The 19,036-nt window shown below is 46.2% G+C and overlaps 1 protein-coding gene across 1 annotated transcript in view; it reads left to right on the forward strand.

Moving 5' to 3' along the window:
- The window catches only part of TTC39C (tetratricopeptide repeat domain 39C), a 154,975-nt gene that overhangs the window by 98,572 nt on the left and 37,367 nt on the right, over positions 1–19,036 (forward strand). Inside the window, exons 3-4 of the mRNA XM_040354078.1 lie at positions 4,398–4,523; positions 11,175–11,289. Coding sequence (XP_040210012.1) covers positions 4,398–4,523; positions 11,175–11,289 — 241 coding nt within the window. The remainder of the gene's footprint in view (positions 1–4,397; positions 4,524–11,174; positions 11,290–19,036) is intronic.

Here is a 19,036-nt window from a genome sequence, read left to right on the forward strand (position 1 = left end):
GCACCTTTAAATACTGCTTTGCTGATCTTGGGAAGTGATGAGATGGTGTTGTGTGTTTAACTAGGAGCGTTGCCTCTGGGTGACGAGTATATTGAATGGCTGTGACTGCACAGCTCAGCATTGACCTTGGTGTGATCTGCTTACTTCCCTGTCTAAAGATAGATACAGGACTTTGCATCCTACCTAAAGGCCACACACAGCAACCACAGCTTGTGAGTGAAGGGCTGATTTGGAAGAAGTTTCATGCTGAAACATTTGTCTGATCTCTGGATTTCATAGCTTAGACTTGGAGTGTGCCATCATTTGCTTTATCATGGGTTTTCAAGTATGTCACTTTGCCCGTTTTCCCACCCACTATCTCTACTTATTATTTACTATGCTTCCTTGCAAAATGCAGAGTGTTGAGATTGTAGCACAAAATACATTTGCACCAATATGATGTCTATTTTCTTAGTGCAATGAGAAGAACATCATAAAGTAGCATTGACGTTGTTAAAGGGGCAGTCCATCTGGAAGAGATATTTTAGTTATTGGTGTTATTGGGTGGCATGAGTCACCTGCTTGCTTTTTATATCTCGGTAACTCTGGAGGCCAGATCTTCTTGTCATGGTTCCCAGATCTGTTTCTGCCCACTGTATAATGTTTCTATTACTTTTTGTTTCCTTTTCCTAATTATAAAATAAACTGCAAACCCAACAGGGAGAATGGAAACCCCCTATATTTTTGCAGCAGAGACTCGTGTCTGGAAACTTGGGGACAGAAATGTTGCAAGAAGAATCCCCTTTAGAGACTGCTATATAAGTCCAACTCAGTTTATAATTCATTTAAAAAAATAAAATTTCCCACGACTTTAAAAAATCTAAAAAGCAACTCTTGCTGCAATACCTACCCTACCTCTGACACGGTTTCCCTGATCACTTACCCCACCGCCGGGGGAAAAGGACCAGTGATTTTGAAAATAAATATATACATTAGGGCTGTGGAAATTAACGATTAATTCCTTGATTTAATCATTAATTTTTTTGTTCGATCAAAATTCTTTTGATCGGTACTCACCTCTCCGGGTCTTCAGAGAGATCCGGTGACGTCACGGACACCCGCGGGGCTTGCCGTGTCCATCTGAAGGACTCCTTTGCTGTGCCTTCATATCTGCATGCTGGCGGGACCTTACTATATGCCACACGCAAGGGCTGTTACACTTCCCTCCATAACTTCCCTCTATCACTTCCCTCTATCACTTTCCTCTATCACTTCCCTCTATCAACCTAGGATTCTACAGCCATCCACTGGGAGTTGTGATAGTTCCCTTCACGGGACATCTACATGTCAACGGACTGATTTTAACCCCTCCTCATCTGGATTCAGCAGTGGTATTGTTGTACACATTTTTATACCAGTTTCATACTTCGCTACATGTTTTTATGACGGCTTTTGCTACTGTTTGGTATTACTCACACCATTTTTACAGTTTATGTAGCTACATTGATTTTATCTCCACTGTTTATTTTGTTACCTACTTGAAGACTATAAAAGGTTTAATGCTATTCCCATCGAGCGCTGCGCTGTGTGTTTTTTGTATCCTGCTATCCATTTTTTCAGTGGTTGGTAGCTGCAGTGGGAATCAGCCTGCAAGGAGATCAGCTAAAAGTAGTCGGATCTGTATGTGGTGCGTTATAATTATTTGAAATTCGTAGATTAATCGATTAAAAAAAATATTGATTAATCGAACACAAACATTTTAATCCGTAACAGCCCTAATATATATATATATATATATATATATATATATATATACACCGGTGTGTGTATATATCTTTTTTTCATTTAACAATGGGGGCAGGAAACAGGGGAGAGGTGGGACCTATGTGATGTATTTGCAGTATGAAAGGTGCTATGTATTAGAAACCTTAAATACAGCAAACGGGATTTTTAATGTCCCACCCACATATTGCAGAGGTGTGAGCAGCCCATAGGGGAGCCATTTTTTTTCTCATCCAACTAGTGGGTTGAAAGGGAAAAAATTACCCAATTCGCCCATCCACACACTCAATGTGGATGGGGGAATCTTCCCCACTAAGCTATTGTATTCTGACAGTGGGGAGACTTCCCACTGTCAACATACACTGATCAGCACTGTCAGCTATAGCCTGCAGTGCTGATTGAATTGGGAAAATCCAATAGGCTGGTTGTACAGAAGTCGATCAGTAGATAAACTTCTGTACAATCTTCCTGTCCATACGTGGACAAAAATTTAGCTGATCCCTGCTGAACCAGACACATTTCAATCCACGTATGGCCAGCTTAACTCCTCTGCAACTACAAATATTTTTTTTTTTTTTTAAATAGCCAAACCTTTAAATCAGGTGAAGCTAGAATCTCTAGTTTATTTACATTCCATCACCTGTTGTTTTTTGTTTTTTTGTTTTTAACATTTGAGGACCTCATAAAAATGTCAGAAGGGAAATACCTTTTTGTTACATAGAGCAGACAATTATTTTCCTATACTGTGTTAGAATAGAATCTGAGGGAAATATGATTACTTGCTCTGGACAATGGTGCAGTTCTTCCCTTTGACCAGTATTCCTCAATGGGGTCTTGGTTTCCCTGGGGTGCCATGTGCATGGGATGCAGTTTTCTCTGGATCAGCGTTATGCATCATCATGGTGCAAGTTGGCTGACTGCCTACACCAATACTAATGAAGTTCTAGGGCCAGAACGCATCACTTGTTGCTACTTCCATGGCACTGATCCAGGGCAGGTGGGATGCAGGGCTGCTGTAGCATTCAGGAGAGGAAAGACGTGCGCCATTTAGATATTCACTGCCTCCCACCCTCTGTCATGCTGCTGGAGCCATAGGATAGGGCTCTGATGTCAGGAGGGGACTCTGTGATGTAGGACTCTGATAGGAAGGGGGGCTTCTGATGTTATAGGGGAACTTGGATGGCATAGGAGGGGATATCTGATGTAATTTGGGGCCACTCTGCTGTAATAGGAAGACTGATGTGAAAGGGGACCTTTTCATGTGAATGGGGATTTCTGATGTGATGTTCATTTCATTAAGGCTGTTTTATGACATTTTACATTTTTATATTCTAAACTGGGGTGCTTCTAAATGATTGCTACAAGATTGCTACATTGATTCTTCTTCCTTCTATCTCTGCCACCTCTGGTTTCCTATTTCTCTCAGCAGTTTGAGCTTCAGATGAGACTGGAGGGATAATATATTTTCTCTACTTTTCAATAAGTTGGTTTATTGGTTAACTTCATTCAGGGATTTCCCTGTAATATATATCCCTCCATACTATCTGATATCCGGATAGCCTTTATGTTTATATGTTTTGTATATATTTTTTCTTTATTGTTAGTATGTGGAGGCTGCCTTGTTGGTCTCAATATACCCTATAGTTGGTGAACCGCACTGCAGCCAATCTTGTTCCTTATCCAATCAAGTTCTTCCATTATATGTATTATTAATATTAAATTAAAATGTTTCTACTTTTGAATAATTATTTAGTCAGGTGTATTTCCTTATAGTCCTTCTTTTCGGTTTGACCCTCTTGTTCAAACAATTTTTTCCATATATGCAGTTATAGGACTGGAAACCTGACCTATTTACATATTTAACAACTACAAGCCTCATATCTCTATATCTACTATATGCTTCTAAATGTTGCATACTTTTAATGGGCCCTGTGGCGTAAAAAAAATATTCTGCCTCAGGCCGGGTTCAAACTGGTACGACACGACTGTCGATCCGACTTTGCCCTGTGACATCGGTCCTACATCAGTCTTGCATCGGTCCTACTTCCATCTGACTTGAATGAACAGAATACACTTTGCTCCAACTTTGAGATAGTCCGACTTGTCCTTTGACCAATCAAAACAATCCCAGATTGACATAAATTCCTTTTACAGCTGCTGTAATTACCATATCGGATGTCACAATCAGCTGGTTAGGACGAGGATCCGACTTTGATCTGACTTCAATAATATTGAATGAGCTGAAAATGGACCAAAGTAGAACCAAAGTAGTGCAGGAACTTTTTTCAAAGTTGGATCGACTTGCGTAGGACCAGTTAGGTTAGCTCTCATAGGGAACCATTCATTTGTACACGTCATGTGACGTGTTCTCTAAGTAGGAGCATATGTCATACCAGTGTGAACTCGGTCTGACATGTTTAGCATGATGGTCATTATGATCAAGATGGTATTCCCAAGCAGACACTGGTTACAGCTTTGTGCTTTAGTGATGTCATCACATTAACAGTTGAAATTTAACATTTTAATTATTATTATTTAGTTATGATTTGTGTGTAAATGTAAAATGATACATGTACGTAGCTTTGAAAAAGATTTTTAATGTTCACATTTCCCCCCCCCCTTTTTTTTTTATGTAGAATGCAATGATGACTTTTGAAGAGGAAAAAATGCAAGTGGCGTGTGATGACTTGAGAATGACAGAGAAATTGTGTGAAAGTGATGAAGGTGTGATCGAAACTATCAAAAACAAGATCAAGAAAAATGTAAGTATGGTTGTGATTTTTATATTCTGTAAAGCGTACGGTAATAGTTTTACTATGTTGGGGCCAAGTGTCCTACCTTTTACCCACTACCCTTCAGTTGAAGGAAAGAAAATCGCCTGATTCTCCCATCCACACAGTCAGTGTTGATGGAGGATTCCCTCCTCCTGCACTATTGTATCCTGACAGTGGGCGGTTTCCCTGCTGTCAGCATACAACGATCACCGCTGCCAGCTAGAGCCAGCTGCAGTGATCGTGCGCAAAAAAAGACAACAAGCCTGCCCATAGATGAATTGAAATTCGTCTGGTTCGTGTTGAACTGGATGAATTTCGATGTGTCTATGGCTGGCTTAATAGCCATGACCTATGCAAGTCAGAGAGATTTTCTGTCCTCTTGATTTATGTACTGTATTTTTTGGCGTATAACACGCACCCTAACTTTAAGAGGGAAGTTTCAGGAAAAAAACTTTCCACAGCCCCCTGCGTATAACACGGAGGCACAGTTTACCCTCCATTTTCAGGGTAAAAAAGTGAGTGTTATACGCCAATAAATACAGTAACTGGTTGGTCTTTTCTCTAGACCCTAATAGAGAAGATATCCAGTTTTAGTGACAGCGCTTGGGCCTGGCAATTAACGACTAAAGTGCTGCATCGTAAGAAGGCCAAGAGAGTGTTAAATACGATTTTATTTTACCAAAAATATGTAGATGAATACGTATTGGCCTAAACTGAGGAAAAAAAATGTATTTTTTTTATATATATTCTTTGGGGATATTTATTATAGCAAAAAGTAAAAAATATTGTTTTTTTTTTTCGAAATTGTCGCTTTATGTTTGTTTATAGCACAAAAAATTAAAACCTCAGAGGTGATCAAATTTCACCAAAAGAAAGTTCTATTTGTGGGGGAAAAAAAGACGTAAATTTTGTTTGGGAGATACAGTGGGTGACTGCGATATTGTGTCAATCTCGCTCCCTTTCTCGGCGAGATTGACCACCTACGAGCCCCATCGCGGGAGCCAGCGCCGAGCTGGCTAGCCGCGATGGAGACAAAGCCGTCATAGAAGCGACGGGAGATCCGACTTGGATTCCCGCCAATTCTAGCGTCGGCATTTGGTATGCATTCCTGAGGGAGAACTCCACGTCAATTTTTAAATAAAAAAAACGGCATGGGGTCCCCCCCCCCCCCCCAGGAGCATACCAGGCCCTTAGGTCTGGTATGGGTTGTAGGGAGACCCCCCTACGCCGAAAAACCGACGTAGGGGGTCCCCCTACAATCCATACCAGACCCGTATCCAAAGCACGCTACCCGGCCGGCCAGGAAGGGAGTGGGGACAAGCGAGTGGCCCCCCCCCTCCTGATCCGTACCAGGCTGCATGCCCTCAACATGGGGGGGTCGGGTGCTCTGGGGCAGGGGGGCGCACTGCGGGGCCCCCCCACCCCAGAGCACCCTGTCTCCATGTTAAGGACAGGGCCTCTTCCCGACAACCCTGGCCGTTGGTTGTCGGGGTCTGCGGGCGGGGGGCTTATCGGAATCTGGGAGCCCCCTCAAATAAGTGGGCCTCCAGATACCGGCCCCCCACCCTAAGTGAATGGATATGGGGTACATCGTACCCCTACCCATTCACCTGGAGGCAAAGTGTTAAAGTTAATAAAAACACGACACAGGGTTTTTAAAATAATTTATTAGTCTGCTCCGGAGGCCCCCCCTGTCTTCTTTAGCTCTTTCAGCAGGGGGGGCTTCTTCTTCACCGGCGTCTGGTTCTCTTCCGCTCTCCGGGGGGGGGGGCTTCTTCTTCCGCTGTCTGGGGGGTCTCCTCCGCTCTCCTTCTGCTCTCTGGGGGTCTTCTCCGCTCTCCAGGAGTCTTCTTCTATTTTCGCCGCTCTCCGCTGTTGACTCAGCGCACCCCGGTTCTTCCTCCCGCTGTCCGGTGCCTTCTCCTTCAGGGCTGGCCGCCACTATACTAGCGGCAACCAGTCCGCTCTTCTGTGACGTCATCTTCTTCACTTCTCTTCTTCTGCCTTCTCCCGATGTTGACCCGACGCCTCTTCTCGCTGCAATGACGGGTGCGCGGCTTGCATCTGACTTATATAGGCCTCACAGTCTCATCATGCTCCGGTACCTACCCAGGTGGGTAGGGATCATGTGGGTAGGTACCGGAGCATGATGGGACTGTGACGTCGTAGGTGGCCTATATAAGTCGGTGCGAGCCGCCGCACCCGGCATTGCAGCGGGAGGAAGCGACGTGTCAACACCTAAAGGAACGAAGACAGCAGAAGGCGACAGAAGAAGAAGCAAGAAGACAGAAGAAGAAGCAAGAAGACAGAAGCCGACAGAAGCACACCACCCCCCGCCGAAAACGTCGGAGGAAGCCCGCCGGGGGGTGGGCGCTTTTATAAAAGCGACCCCCCCCGGCGGCGGAAGAGAACCAGACGATGGAAAAGAGCGGCACCCACCCCCCGCGGAAGACGTCGGAGGAAGCCCGCTGGGGCGGGGCGCTTTTATAAAGGCGACCCCCCCCCCGGCGGCGGAAGAGAACCAGATGGCGGGAAGAAGAGCGGCCCCCACCCAAAGACGTCAAAGAAGCAAGCCCCCCCTCGTGAAAGAGCTAAAGAGAGGGGGAGCTCCGGAGCAGACTAATAAAATATTTTAATACCCTGTGTTGTTTATTTGTGTTTACACTTTGCTTGCAGGTGAATGGGTAGGGGTACGATGTACCCCATACTCATTCACTTAGGGTGGGGGGCCGGTATCTGGGGGCCTCCTTATTAAAGGGGGCTCCCAGATTCCGATAAGCCTCCCGCCCACATACCCCGACAACCAACGGCCAGGGTTGTCGGGAAGGGGCCCTGTCCTCATCAACATGGGGGCAGGGTGCTCTGGGTTGGGGGGGCCCTGCAGTGCGCCCCCCTGCCCCAGAGCACCCAACCCCCCCATGTTGAGGGCATGCAGCCTGGTACGGCTCAGGAGGGGGGGGGGCGCTCGCTCGTCCCCACTCCCTTCCTGGCCGGCCGGGTAGCGTGCTTTGGATACGGGTCTGGTATGGATTGTAGGGGGACGTCGGTTTTTCTGCGTAGGGTGGGTCTCCTTGAAACCCATACCAGACCTAAGGGCTGGGTATGCCCCCGAGGGGGGAACCCATGCCGGATTTTTATTTAAAATCCGGCGGGGAGTTCCCCCTCAGGATTCATACCAAACGCCGCCCACGTGTAGAATTGGCGGGAATCCATGTCGGATCCCCGTCGCTTCTATGACGTGCTCGCTGGAATGTGCTTTTACTATTCCAGCGAGTGCGAGATGTCGGCACCCTGTCGCCGAGAATCAGCGCGATGCTGTCGTGCTAAAAACACATTCTCGGCGGCAGGTACTGTACGTCGCATGACCGCGCAATTGTCAGTTAAAGCGACGCAGTGCCGAATTGCAAAGAGTGGCCTGGTCTTTGGCCATCCAAATGGTCCGGGGCTAAGTAGTTAAAATAAATTTCATACAAATCTAAAAAAATCAAAAAAAAAATATTTAAAATCATTGATTTTTCTATCCAGCCTGGTCTGCTGGTACTTAGGATGTTGTCCCACGAGCTGGAAATCTTTATGCAGGGCAAGGCTGAGAGTACCATCATTACAAACCCTGGCATGTGCTACTGCTCTGCATTCCCTGGCTGTGCGACATTGCCTCGCTGCAGTACACGTCTACTATGCAAATGACCTGAAAGGAACATACGGTAGTTTGCACTGCAAAGGGAACATTTGTTTAGCCATTTATCTTTATACACCAGACTGTTTTGAATTATGGAGTAAACTAGCAAATTATTCAGAATTGTCCAACACTACCGTTATTTAAAAGATCCCCCCCCCCCCCCCCCCCAGGATTTCCCTCTGTCTCTGTAATGTTCTTGTCCTATCCTCCTCTCTCCTCCGTCTTGCTGTACCCAACTTTGACCTTTTTAAAAGAGAGCGCCCATCTGGCACTGCTGCCACGCTGGGTTACACTTACACAAGTGCTGCTGTTGCTCCTGGCATGAAGTGATCTGATTATAACAGACAGATGATCTTGGATGAGAACTTGGTGGTATGCCCCTGGACTTCTCTCAGTAGAATATTCAATGAGGGGAGTTTCTATCCGCCCAACAGAAAAGATGCTGCATAGAGACAAGTGCCTGAATAGATCCCCCTTGTAGTGAAGACTCTCCCCTCTCTGTTTTTCAATTGCTGCAGGAAAACGTTCAGTTCCCATAGATCCGTAGCATATGTGTGAGGATCAGAAGCTGGGAGGGATAGTCTGAACAATTGCCTTTCTGCTTTTAGAATTTGTAGGACCTTTTTTATTCTACTGGTCTTATGCTTTCTGAAAATGTGTTTTTTGCTTTTTTTGTTTTGGGGGGGGGAGTGGAAGTGAAAAAAAAAACACCAGTTAATAGTGGAGCCCAGCAAAAGGGTTAAAGGGATTGTAAAGGTTCGTTTTTTATTTTCTAAATAGGTTCTTTTAGGCTAGTGCATTTTTGGTTCACTTACCTTTTCCTTCGATTTCCCTTTTAAATGTTATTTTTTTTCTTTGTCTGAATTTCTCACTTCCTGTTTCTACTCAGTAAGCTTTCCACCATCATCCGAGCTGTTCTGGCGGGGGGTTAGTCAGCCAGAATAGCTTGCTGAGGAGGAACAGGAAGTGAGAAATTCAGACAAAGAAAAACAACATTTAGGGCCAGATCCACGTACCTCAGCGCATCTTTCCGTCCAGCGTAGCGTATCTCTGATACACTACGCTGCTGTAACTTACAGCGTATTTTCTGTATCCTGAAAGAATTTGCGCCGTAAGTTACGGCGGCGTAGTGTAACTTTGTCGGCGTAAGGGCGTGCAATTCAAATGGATGAGATGGGGGCGTGTTTTATGTTAATACGTCTTGACCCTACGTAAATGACGTTTTTTTGAACGGCGCATGCCCCGTCCGTGGGGGTATCCCAGTACGCATGCTCCAAATTAACCCGCAACAAGCCAATGCTTTCGACGTGAACGTAATTCTACGCAAAGCCCTATTCGCGAACGACTTGCGCAAACGGCGTAAAATTTTCAAAATTCGACACGGGAACGACGTCCATACTTAACATTGAGTACGCCTCATATAGCAGGGGTAACTTTACGACGAAAAAAGCCTTACGGAAACGACGTAAAAAAATGTGCCAGCCGGACGTACGTTTGTGGATTCGCATATCTAGCTAATTTGCATACTCGACGCGGAAATCGACGGAAGCGCCACCTAGCGGCCAGCGTAAATATGGACCTTAGATCTGACGGCGTACTAAGACGTACGCCAGTCAGATCTGGCCCAGCTTCAGGCGTATCTTGTTTTGTGGATACAAAACAAAGATACGCCGGAGCAACCTAGCAGTTACGCAGCGTATCAATAGATACGCCAGCGTAACTGCTTCGTGGATCTGGCCCTTAGAAGGGAAATTGAAGGAAAAGGTAAGTGAACCAACAATGCACCAGCTTAAAGGAACCTATTTAGAAAATAAAAGAACCTTTACAACCCCTTTAAAGCGGGGGTTCACCCCAAAAAAAAAATTTGAACATTACATTCAGCCGAGTTGTCAGAATGACATTAGGCTGTTTTTTTTTATTTCATTGCCATACATACCGGGCCAGATTCACAAAAAAATCGCAAAGTTCTCAATTTTCCCAACGTGCTTTGCGCGAAATTACGGCGGCCCGACGTGTTTGTGAATCGCGACGTGCGTAACGTACTTATGCCGAAAAAAAAAGATTCAAATTTGACGTGGGAACGATGGCCATACTTTAACATGGGCTGTGTAAAGTTAAGGCATGAAAAAGCATGACTAACTTTGCGACGGGAAAAAAAGACTTGCGACGACGTAACGAACGCGAAAACCTTCGTGGATCGCCGTAAAACCTAATTTGCATACCCGACGCTGGAAAACGACGCAAACTCCACCCAGCGGCGACCAAAGTATTGCATCCTAAGATCCGACGGTGTAAGTCAATTACACCTGTCGGATCTTAGGGCTATCTATGCGGAACTGATTCTATGAATCAGCCGCATAGATACGACGAGATACGACGGTGTATCAGGAGATACGCCGTCATATCTCTTCTGTGAATCTGGCCCACCGTATTTTCACCGCCGCTTCCGGGTATGTAATCTGCTTGACTGGGTGTTCCTAATTGATTGACATCCTTCCGACCGGCGCATACAGCGCGTCACGAGTTGCCGAAAGAAGCCGAACGTCGGTGCGCAGGCGCCGTATAGAGCCGTCTCGCAGTCCGGCTTCTTTCGGCAACTCGTGACGCGCTGTATGCGCCGGTCGGAAGGATGTCAATCAATTAGGAACGCCCAGTCCCGCAGAAGACATACCCGGAAGCGGCGGTGAAAATACGGTATGTACGGCAATGAAATAAAAAAAAAAACAGCCTAATGTCATTTTGACAACTCGGCTGAATGTTAAAATATTTTTTTTTTTGGGTGAACCCCCGCTTTAATAACCTTGACCTTTGTTTTTGTCCTGTAATTAACAAATATTCTGTGTGGTTTTTGAGCAGTATGACCTGTAGTATACATATACAGTATCAGCTTTTGTATACCAGACTGAGAACTCACCAGAAACATTACATTGATATTGATACTTTTGTTTTCTTCTTCTCAGGTTGATGTTAGGAAGTCTGCCCAGTCTATGATTGACCGCTTGCAGAGACAGATCATTGTTGCAGACTGCCAAGTTTACTTAGCCGTGCTTTCCTTTGTTAAGCAGGAGCTGTCAGGTAAGTGTCCGGAATAAATGAGATCAGCCATTCCCCGTGCTGGCAGAAGTATTATTATGTGTGTGTCAGAATGCTGCTTGTTCTCCAGGAAAATAGACTGCCATTATCTGCTCGGTTTAAATCTTTTCAAAATGACAAACAAATGACGTCCATAAAAGTCTTTTATACTGAGCACTGAATGGTTTTATTAAAGGTATATACATTCAAATGATAAAAAAATTCCCCTTTCTTATTCTCCATGTTATTAACTGTCGGTCAGTATTAAATGAAAAACACACAGCACTTAAATCTGGCCTTTCATTCTATCTGTGCAGAAATGGTGTCAGCTGTCTAGATGTTTCTACTGCCCTGGTAGGGAAAGCCTCACATGTCCCTGGCACAACTATAACCCGGCTGAGCTTGGCTTTTCAATGGCACCAACCTAGGTCCTAATTTCTCAATTTTACCAGGGGCATGGCAGCCCCAGTGTCACCTTAAGAGCATTATAGGCCCCCAGGCAATACAGTGCACTGGGGCCCTGTCTACACAATCGCGCACAAGAATTTACTGACAAAAATCATTAAATTTACTGGCAGAACCACATTTTTTACTGCCACTGCAAAAAAAATACCTAAAATTACAGTTTTCAGTGCCGAACAAATGTTAGTATTTAAACTATAAACATATAGCTAGTGCTATTAGCAATGTGTTTAAGTTAAACAAAAGTAAAAAAAAAAAATGTCTTCATTGACATGAAGGTCAGGTTACTATAACCCAGCCAGCACAGAGTTTCCTCTTACATCAGAGTCTGCAGGATTCCCCCTTACAGTGAAAGGGACCTCTTATGTAAAGGGGAACGCTGCAGATCATGATCTAAGGGGGGAACTCTGATGTTGAGGGGGGCTCTGGTGACCAGAGACCACCTTATATCAGAGTCCACTGCTTTTTCTTTCCCACTTACATCAGGGTCCACATACTAAGTTCCCCCTTGCATTGTAAGGGGGAATCCTGCAGACTCTGATGTAAAGGGGAACCAGAGACCACCTTCCGTAGAGTAAATACACTAAGGTAAGGGGGGTCACTAATATAGGAGGGGGAACCCTTACATCAGTGCCCCCTTACATTTTTGCATTCACTCCCCCCTTATATCAGCAACCCCCCGCACTCGTGGAGGACTGGATCTTCTCTGTGATTTCCGCAAACTGGGCATGGGCAGTTCTAACCCGTCACTCTCCACAATTTTTTACTGGGGTTGCTGGGCAGCTGGTGGGGCCCCCCAGGCAAGCGGGGCCCCCGGGCAACTTCCCAGCGTGCCCAATGGAAAAGATGGCCCTGGGCAGCCCCAGGTATTTTGTTCCAATCTAGGACAACAAAAGACATGTATTTTGTATGGAATTCTTTGTTAAAGTGGATGTAAACCAGGGGTGCCCAACCAGTGGCCCGGGGGCCACATGTGGCCTGCGAAGCCCTCTGATGTGGCCCGCGACCTCTTACTCTAGGATGGTGGTTTCGCCGACCCGCCATTCCAGAGTATCAGTGTTGTGAATGAGGCCGGCGGTAGAGAAAGCAAGCAGCTGCAGAGCAGAGCCGCATAAGCTGATGCTTCCTGTATAACGCCACCTCCTATCACAATCAATACCAAATACACTCTGCTTGGGACAGCAACAGCCGGGGAAAACTGAATTGAAGACTGTTATTAAAGGTAAGTTTATTGCTGAAATCACAGAGTATAAATGGGCATATCTGGTCTACAGTGGTTACTGGACTGCTTTCAAACGAATCCTCATTGCGCTCTGAGCCCATCCAGTTGTGTGACCATAGCAAATGAATTTTCGCTATTATCACACTAAAGTTCCTTCCCGCCAATCAGGAAGCAGGTCTGTGAGACCTGTTTCCCGACTGGCCAAAACGTCAGGCGATCCTATTGGATGCCTAACGCTTAGGCGGAAGTCACATGGCAGAGGAAGCTGGAGGAGCATACGCCTGAGCAGCCGCGGCTGCTGCCCGCACTCCAGGAGAGGACAACACAGCTCCGTCACAGAAGTGGATATGTGCTGGGCCAGACCACCCGGAAAGGGGTCTCTGCCACGTTGCTGGGGGGGGGGTTGCTGTTTGCTGCCCCCCAAATCCACCATCCACCACTGTCTCTATGTCTATTTACCCCCATTTGCATATGCAGCCTGGACACAGACCTGTCATCCGCCCATTCCACCAATTTTGGCCCGCGACCGGTTACCAAGTCAGTTCAGTGGCCCTCACTCCTCAAAAGGTTGGGCACCCCTGATGTAAACCCTCCATACACCCAGTGAAGTGAAAAGCCTCAGATGATACACAGGGATGAAAAAAATCTCCCTACATAGGTTTTACATTTATATCTCCTGTCTTCACATTTATATACTGTTTAGAAAGTTCAGATGTGTTAGAAGATTTTCTCTTCCTGTTTAACACAGAGTGTGATGTCTGGGCATACAGCCAAGATAGCTAAAATTGCTGATTGGAGGAAAGGCACACCCCCCCTCTCATCATAGGCAGAGACTCTCAGAGCTGTTCTGTAATAGGGCCAGCTGCCTGCTAATCTATTTATAGCAACCTCCCCTGACAGACATTTCAGGCTGCCTTTATCTGATGTGTCAGAGAATTTGTCAGGAGTTATCAGGCTTATAAGAGGAACGGGTCAGGAGAGAGTTAAGGGACTTGGCTCTTTGAAGAGAGATAACAAAATATAATACTGCAGATATATGTGCCCAGTTCAAATTTCATGAATTGGGTTTACATCCACTTTAAGTCATCCACAAAGCAAATTTCAATAATTCAGAACAAGATTCTGCTGCAGGTACTGAATGTAGTTTGTAGATCTCTTCTTGGAGAGTTTACATAAATTGACTAGCTGCAGAAGTAGAGGGGTGATTGTTAAGCCCGTATATTCATTGCAACCAATTAGACTCCATCATTAAGTCATCTAATTCCAACAGAGTGAGTTCTGATTGGTTGCTCTGGATTATTCAAGTTTTTTTTTTCCAGTTCCCGAAAGACAACAATGCTTGAGATAATAAATTATTTTATTCTCAATGGGCCTCTTTACACTTGAGCATTGTCGCCTGTTGCTTGAAACTTTAAAGTGTACATGGGCCATTTTTACTGTGGCCTGCAGACTGTGGCCAGTTGGAGTAGAAAATAAATGCTTGTGAGAAGAGTAGTGTCTCATTATTAGTGACAGTGGGAGGATTTGTTTCTCGTCATTGGTGTCAGTGTAAGAAAAAGTGTCCCATTGGCCAGATAAAGATAAGCAAAGGGCTGAAGTTCGGAGACCATTACCTTTTGCATAATTGCATCATAAAATACTTGCCTTAGATCGGAGCTGTTGCAGCGGTCGTACATTGTTGTGACCAACGACATGTTTCCCAGAGTTATTTCCGGGTTCTCGTGCCCCGGCGCTGTGATTTGCCAGAGCTGCGATAACGGCACTCTCGCGCATACGCGAGGGAACCACCGGTCACGGCACAGCTCAGCTCCTGAAGAAATGGCACGAGCGAGCCGTTTCTTTAGTGCGCATATTCATATGACGTCGGCACATGCGGATACAGTGTATATCTCCTAAACGGTGCATTTTTTAGAAGATATTCACGGTACCTACAGGTAGGCCTTATTATAGGCTTACCTGTAGGTTAAAAACGTGGAAACCATGGGCCAAATCCTCAAAAGGGATACGCAGGCGGAACTGCTGTTCAGCCTGCGTATCCCTGTGCCTATCTTTGGAACTGATCCTCAGAAGCAGTTTTCCAAAGATAGGCAGAAGATCTGACATCTGTAAGACACTTACACTGTCAGATCTTAGGATGCAGTACCGCATCCGCCGCTGGGGGCATTTCGCGTTGAGGACTTACGGACTTACGGAGATCCACAAAGCTTTTCAGCTTTGTTTTTTCTGTGTAAGTTTACGTTTGCATACGTAAAATTAGGGATGCTTTTACAAAGTGTAAACTAGTTACACCTTGTAAAAACAGACCCTTTTTTCGATCGCCGCTATTTTTTTTAAATTTTGAATTTTATTTTTCGGCGCGTAACTTTTTTTTTACCCGACGCAACTTTATTGTCCCGTCGCAATCCACAAAGCCCGGCGTAACGTAATTTCGCGCGCTGCCCGTCGGGAAAATGACGTCACGAGCATGCGCAGTACGGCCGGCGCGCCTCATTTAAATTGTCATCGCCCCCTGCAGAAGAGGACCGCCTTGCGCCGGAGACATTTAAGTTACACAGCCGAAAATTTCTAGGTAAGTGCTTTGTGGATCGGGCACTTAGGTAGAAATTTTCCGCCAGTGTAACTTAAATGGTAAAAGTTAAGTTAGGCTACGTTTTTGTGGATTTGCCCCCATGTATTTATGTGCGTTTTTTAGACGCTTCCATTTAAAAGTCTTTAGGACCAGTAATGCAAACACTATACAAGTCCAAGCAATAAATACTTGTACAAATGCACAATAAAAACACTTTTAAATGCCTAGCTACACTCACGCCAAGTGTAAATGGGGGCGAAGGCATACGTGGCCATTTTGCTTTTATTCAGGCGCATTTAACTAAGAAATACAAAGAACGATAATGATGGAGTATGAAATCACAAAGCAACCAAACAGATTTCAGTTTTCTGTAGTTACATAAGTAAAGTGAATTCTCATTGGTTGTTTGTAGATGAATTGATTTTTCACATTGCTATTTTGCAGGTCATTATAAAGTATTTTGATTGGTTGGTGCAGCATTTTTAAGCACTTTTGTCTTTTGCATAGACCAGGAAATGCATGTTCTCCTATACACACACACTCTGAAAAATGTACAATTTTGTTATGAAGCACCGTGTGAATATCTAATTTTCCTGACTGACTCCATGGCAGCCTACGTGTGGGTTAATCCCGCCTCCTCTCCAATGCTATAGGACCCCATACCCATAAAAGTCAGCTCACCTATCAGTACTGTGTTCCTTTTTTGTCCTCCTCATGGACCTATATCACGTTTGTTCCTGCTGGCGTCCGTTTGGAATATTTCCCAAATTTTTGGCATATCATCCATGCGGTACAGCTCAGGGCTGAGCTACAAGTTGGCCTGTGCATTTCTTTGGCAGTATACACTCCATAGAGAAGAAGGGATCTGCCGCTCCAGCTGAGTGCACTAAGCAATCAGTGTCCTCTCAGAAGCCTGGGTTCAGGCAATGCATGGAAACAAAGCTTGAAAGGAAAAAGGTGAACAACCGCACTTCCAAAAATATATACCCCAGTGATGGAATGGAGGTTGCCACGGTATGCCTGAAGGTGGACGCATCAACGGCTGGCAAGGTCTGAACCTTTTTCACTTCCTCCATGGCAGTCGCCTCTGTGTCTATTTGTTTGTTTGTTTCCCTTTATTTTCTGGTACTCTCCGGTACCTCTGTGTCCCCTCACGGCGCATGGAATGCATTTGCGTTCCAGGGTGCCACGGTACTTCCGGGTCACGGGCGCTGCCGCCGCTCTGCGCATGTGCGGGGCCTCTGTGATAGTGAGGCCTGGCTCTCGTGTTCACGCAGTGGCAGGTGGTCCGGCGACCACGCAGGTGCCGTTAGGCTGTCTTCACGGCGCAGGCGCGAGGTGGAGGGGGCGGTGACGTCACCAGGCCGGGGATTCAAAGGTCTGCCTCCTGTCAGTGCGGGAATTTTCCTCAGACAGTGAGCGGTGGCTTCCCCCAAGCTGAGTCTGCACCAGGATGCACTATATGTTAAAAAAAAAAAGTATATGTATATTTTTGATAATATAAAAACAAAAAATAATAATAAATAGATGTTTTTTCTTCTGGTTGGCTTCCCTGGTCTGGGTAGCATTTATGGGTCATCCGCAGACTGTATGTATTTTTTGCTGACGTCCTGTCCAGAGGTTATGGACAGGTCACTGCCTTTTTGCAGCCAGCCGTTGCGCACTGGGTAGGTGCAGGCAAGGGGAGGGGGCTGAGGTTGCATTCTCAAGGGTTTGAGATTGCGTTTGGTGTCCCCACCCCCCAATCTTTCTTTTGCAGCTCAAAAGATCGGACCAGCAATTTGTGGTCCAGGATGTCCGAGACCTTGCCAGACCACAACTTTCTCCATTTATTGTCTAGATCTAGACGAGATTCGCCGTCTAGACAGAAGAGGAGAAGTCGCATTCCTCCTGCAGCTGGAGGTGAAGTCGCATTCCTCCTGCAGCTGAAGGTGAAGTCGCATTCCTCCTGCAGCTGAAGGTGAAGTCGCATTCCTCCTGCAGCTGGAGGTGAAGTCGCATTCCTCCTGCAGCTGGAGGTGAAGTCGCATTCCTCCTGCAGCTGGAGGTGAAGTCGCATTCCTCCTGCAGCTGGAGGTGAAGTCGCATTCCTCCTGCAGCTGGAGGTGAAGTCGCATTCCTCCTGCAGCTGGAGGTGAAGTCGCATTCCTCCTGCAGCTGGAGAAGTCGCATTCCTCCTGCAGCTGGAGAAGTCGCATTCCTCCTGCAACTGGAGAAGTCGCATTCCTCCTGCAACTGGAGAAGTCGCATTCCTCCTCCGACGAGAGGAGAAGTCGCATTCCTCCGACGACGAGAGGACTGGAAGGAGACGTAGCATTCCTCCTGCAACTGGAAGGAGACGTAGCATTCCTCCTGCAACTGGAAGGAGACGTAGCATTCCTCCTGCAACTGGAAGGAGACGTAGCATTCCTCCTGCAACTGGAAGGAGACGTAGCATTCCTCCTGCAACTGGAAGGAGATGTAGCATTCCTCCTGCAACTGGAAGGAGACGTAGCATTCCTCCTGCAACTGGAAGGAGACGTAGCATTCCTCCTGCAACTGGAAGGAGACGTAGCATTCCTCCTGCAACTGGAAGGAGACGTAGCATTCCTCCTGCAACTGGAAGGAGACGTAGCATTCCTCCTGCAACTGGAAGGAGACGTAGCATTCCTCCTGCAACTGGAAGGAGACGTAGCATTCCTCCTGCAACTGGAAGGAGACGTAGCATTCCTCCTGCAACTGGAAGGAGACGTTGCATTCCTCCTCCAACTAGAGCAGACGTTGCATTCCTCCTCCAACTAGAGGAGACGTTGCATTCCTCCTCCAACTAGAGGAGACGTTGCATTCCTCCTCCATTCACCTTACCCACTGCCGTGACAGCCGCTCTGAACGCAGAGCCTGCTGGGGATATGGGACACGAGTCCCGGAGGGCAAGTCCTTATGTGACCAATGTGATGCCCAGGCGGTTGAGGGAAATAGAGACTGGAAACTATGAAGTATGAAAAGTCTCTGGTGAAATATGTGGTAGATCAATCCCTAAAGAAATGGGATACATCCCACACACGGAGCCAGTCCACCATTCTACATGGCTCCTTGGCTGATGCGGCCCAAAGGATTTGGATCCTTACAGTCCTACGCTGCTTCTCCAGATTCTTCGGTCAGCGAGCTGGAAGGTGATGTAAAGTGTCGGCGGCCTTGATGGCTCTTTGGCTCCCCCACTAGTCAGGATGGTTAAGGAGACCCTTAGGTGGGTGGACCCTTCCACCCCCGGCTAAGCGAAGAGGTTCTTTAAGATTCTTACGGAGTTAAAGGATATCATCGGAGTGGACTATGGTGGACATGAAAACTGCTTCATCAAAAAAAAAAAAAAAAATTCCAGAGTATACCCCTTCATGACAGAAGAAGTGAAGTCTCTGGGAACACTCCCCCCATAGTTGCAGCATTAATACGGTTGGCTAAATGGGTTACCATTATTTTAGAAGATCCTGCGTCCTTCAGGACGGGCTGGAGAGAAGAAT

This window comes from Rana temporaria, chromosome 5 (genome assembly GCF_905171775.1).
Source record: "Rana temporaria chromosome 5, aRanTem1.1, whole genome shotgun sequence".
NCBI lineage: Eukaryota > Metazoa > Chordata > Amphibia > Anura > Ranidae > Rana > Rana temporaria.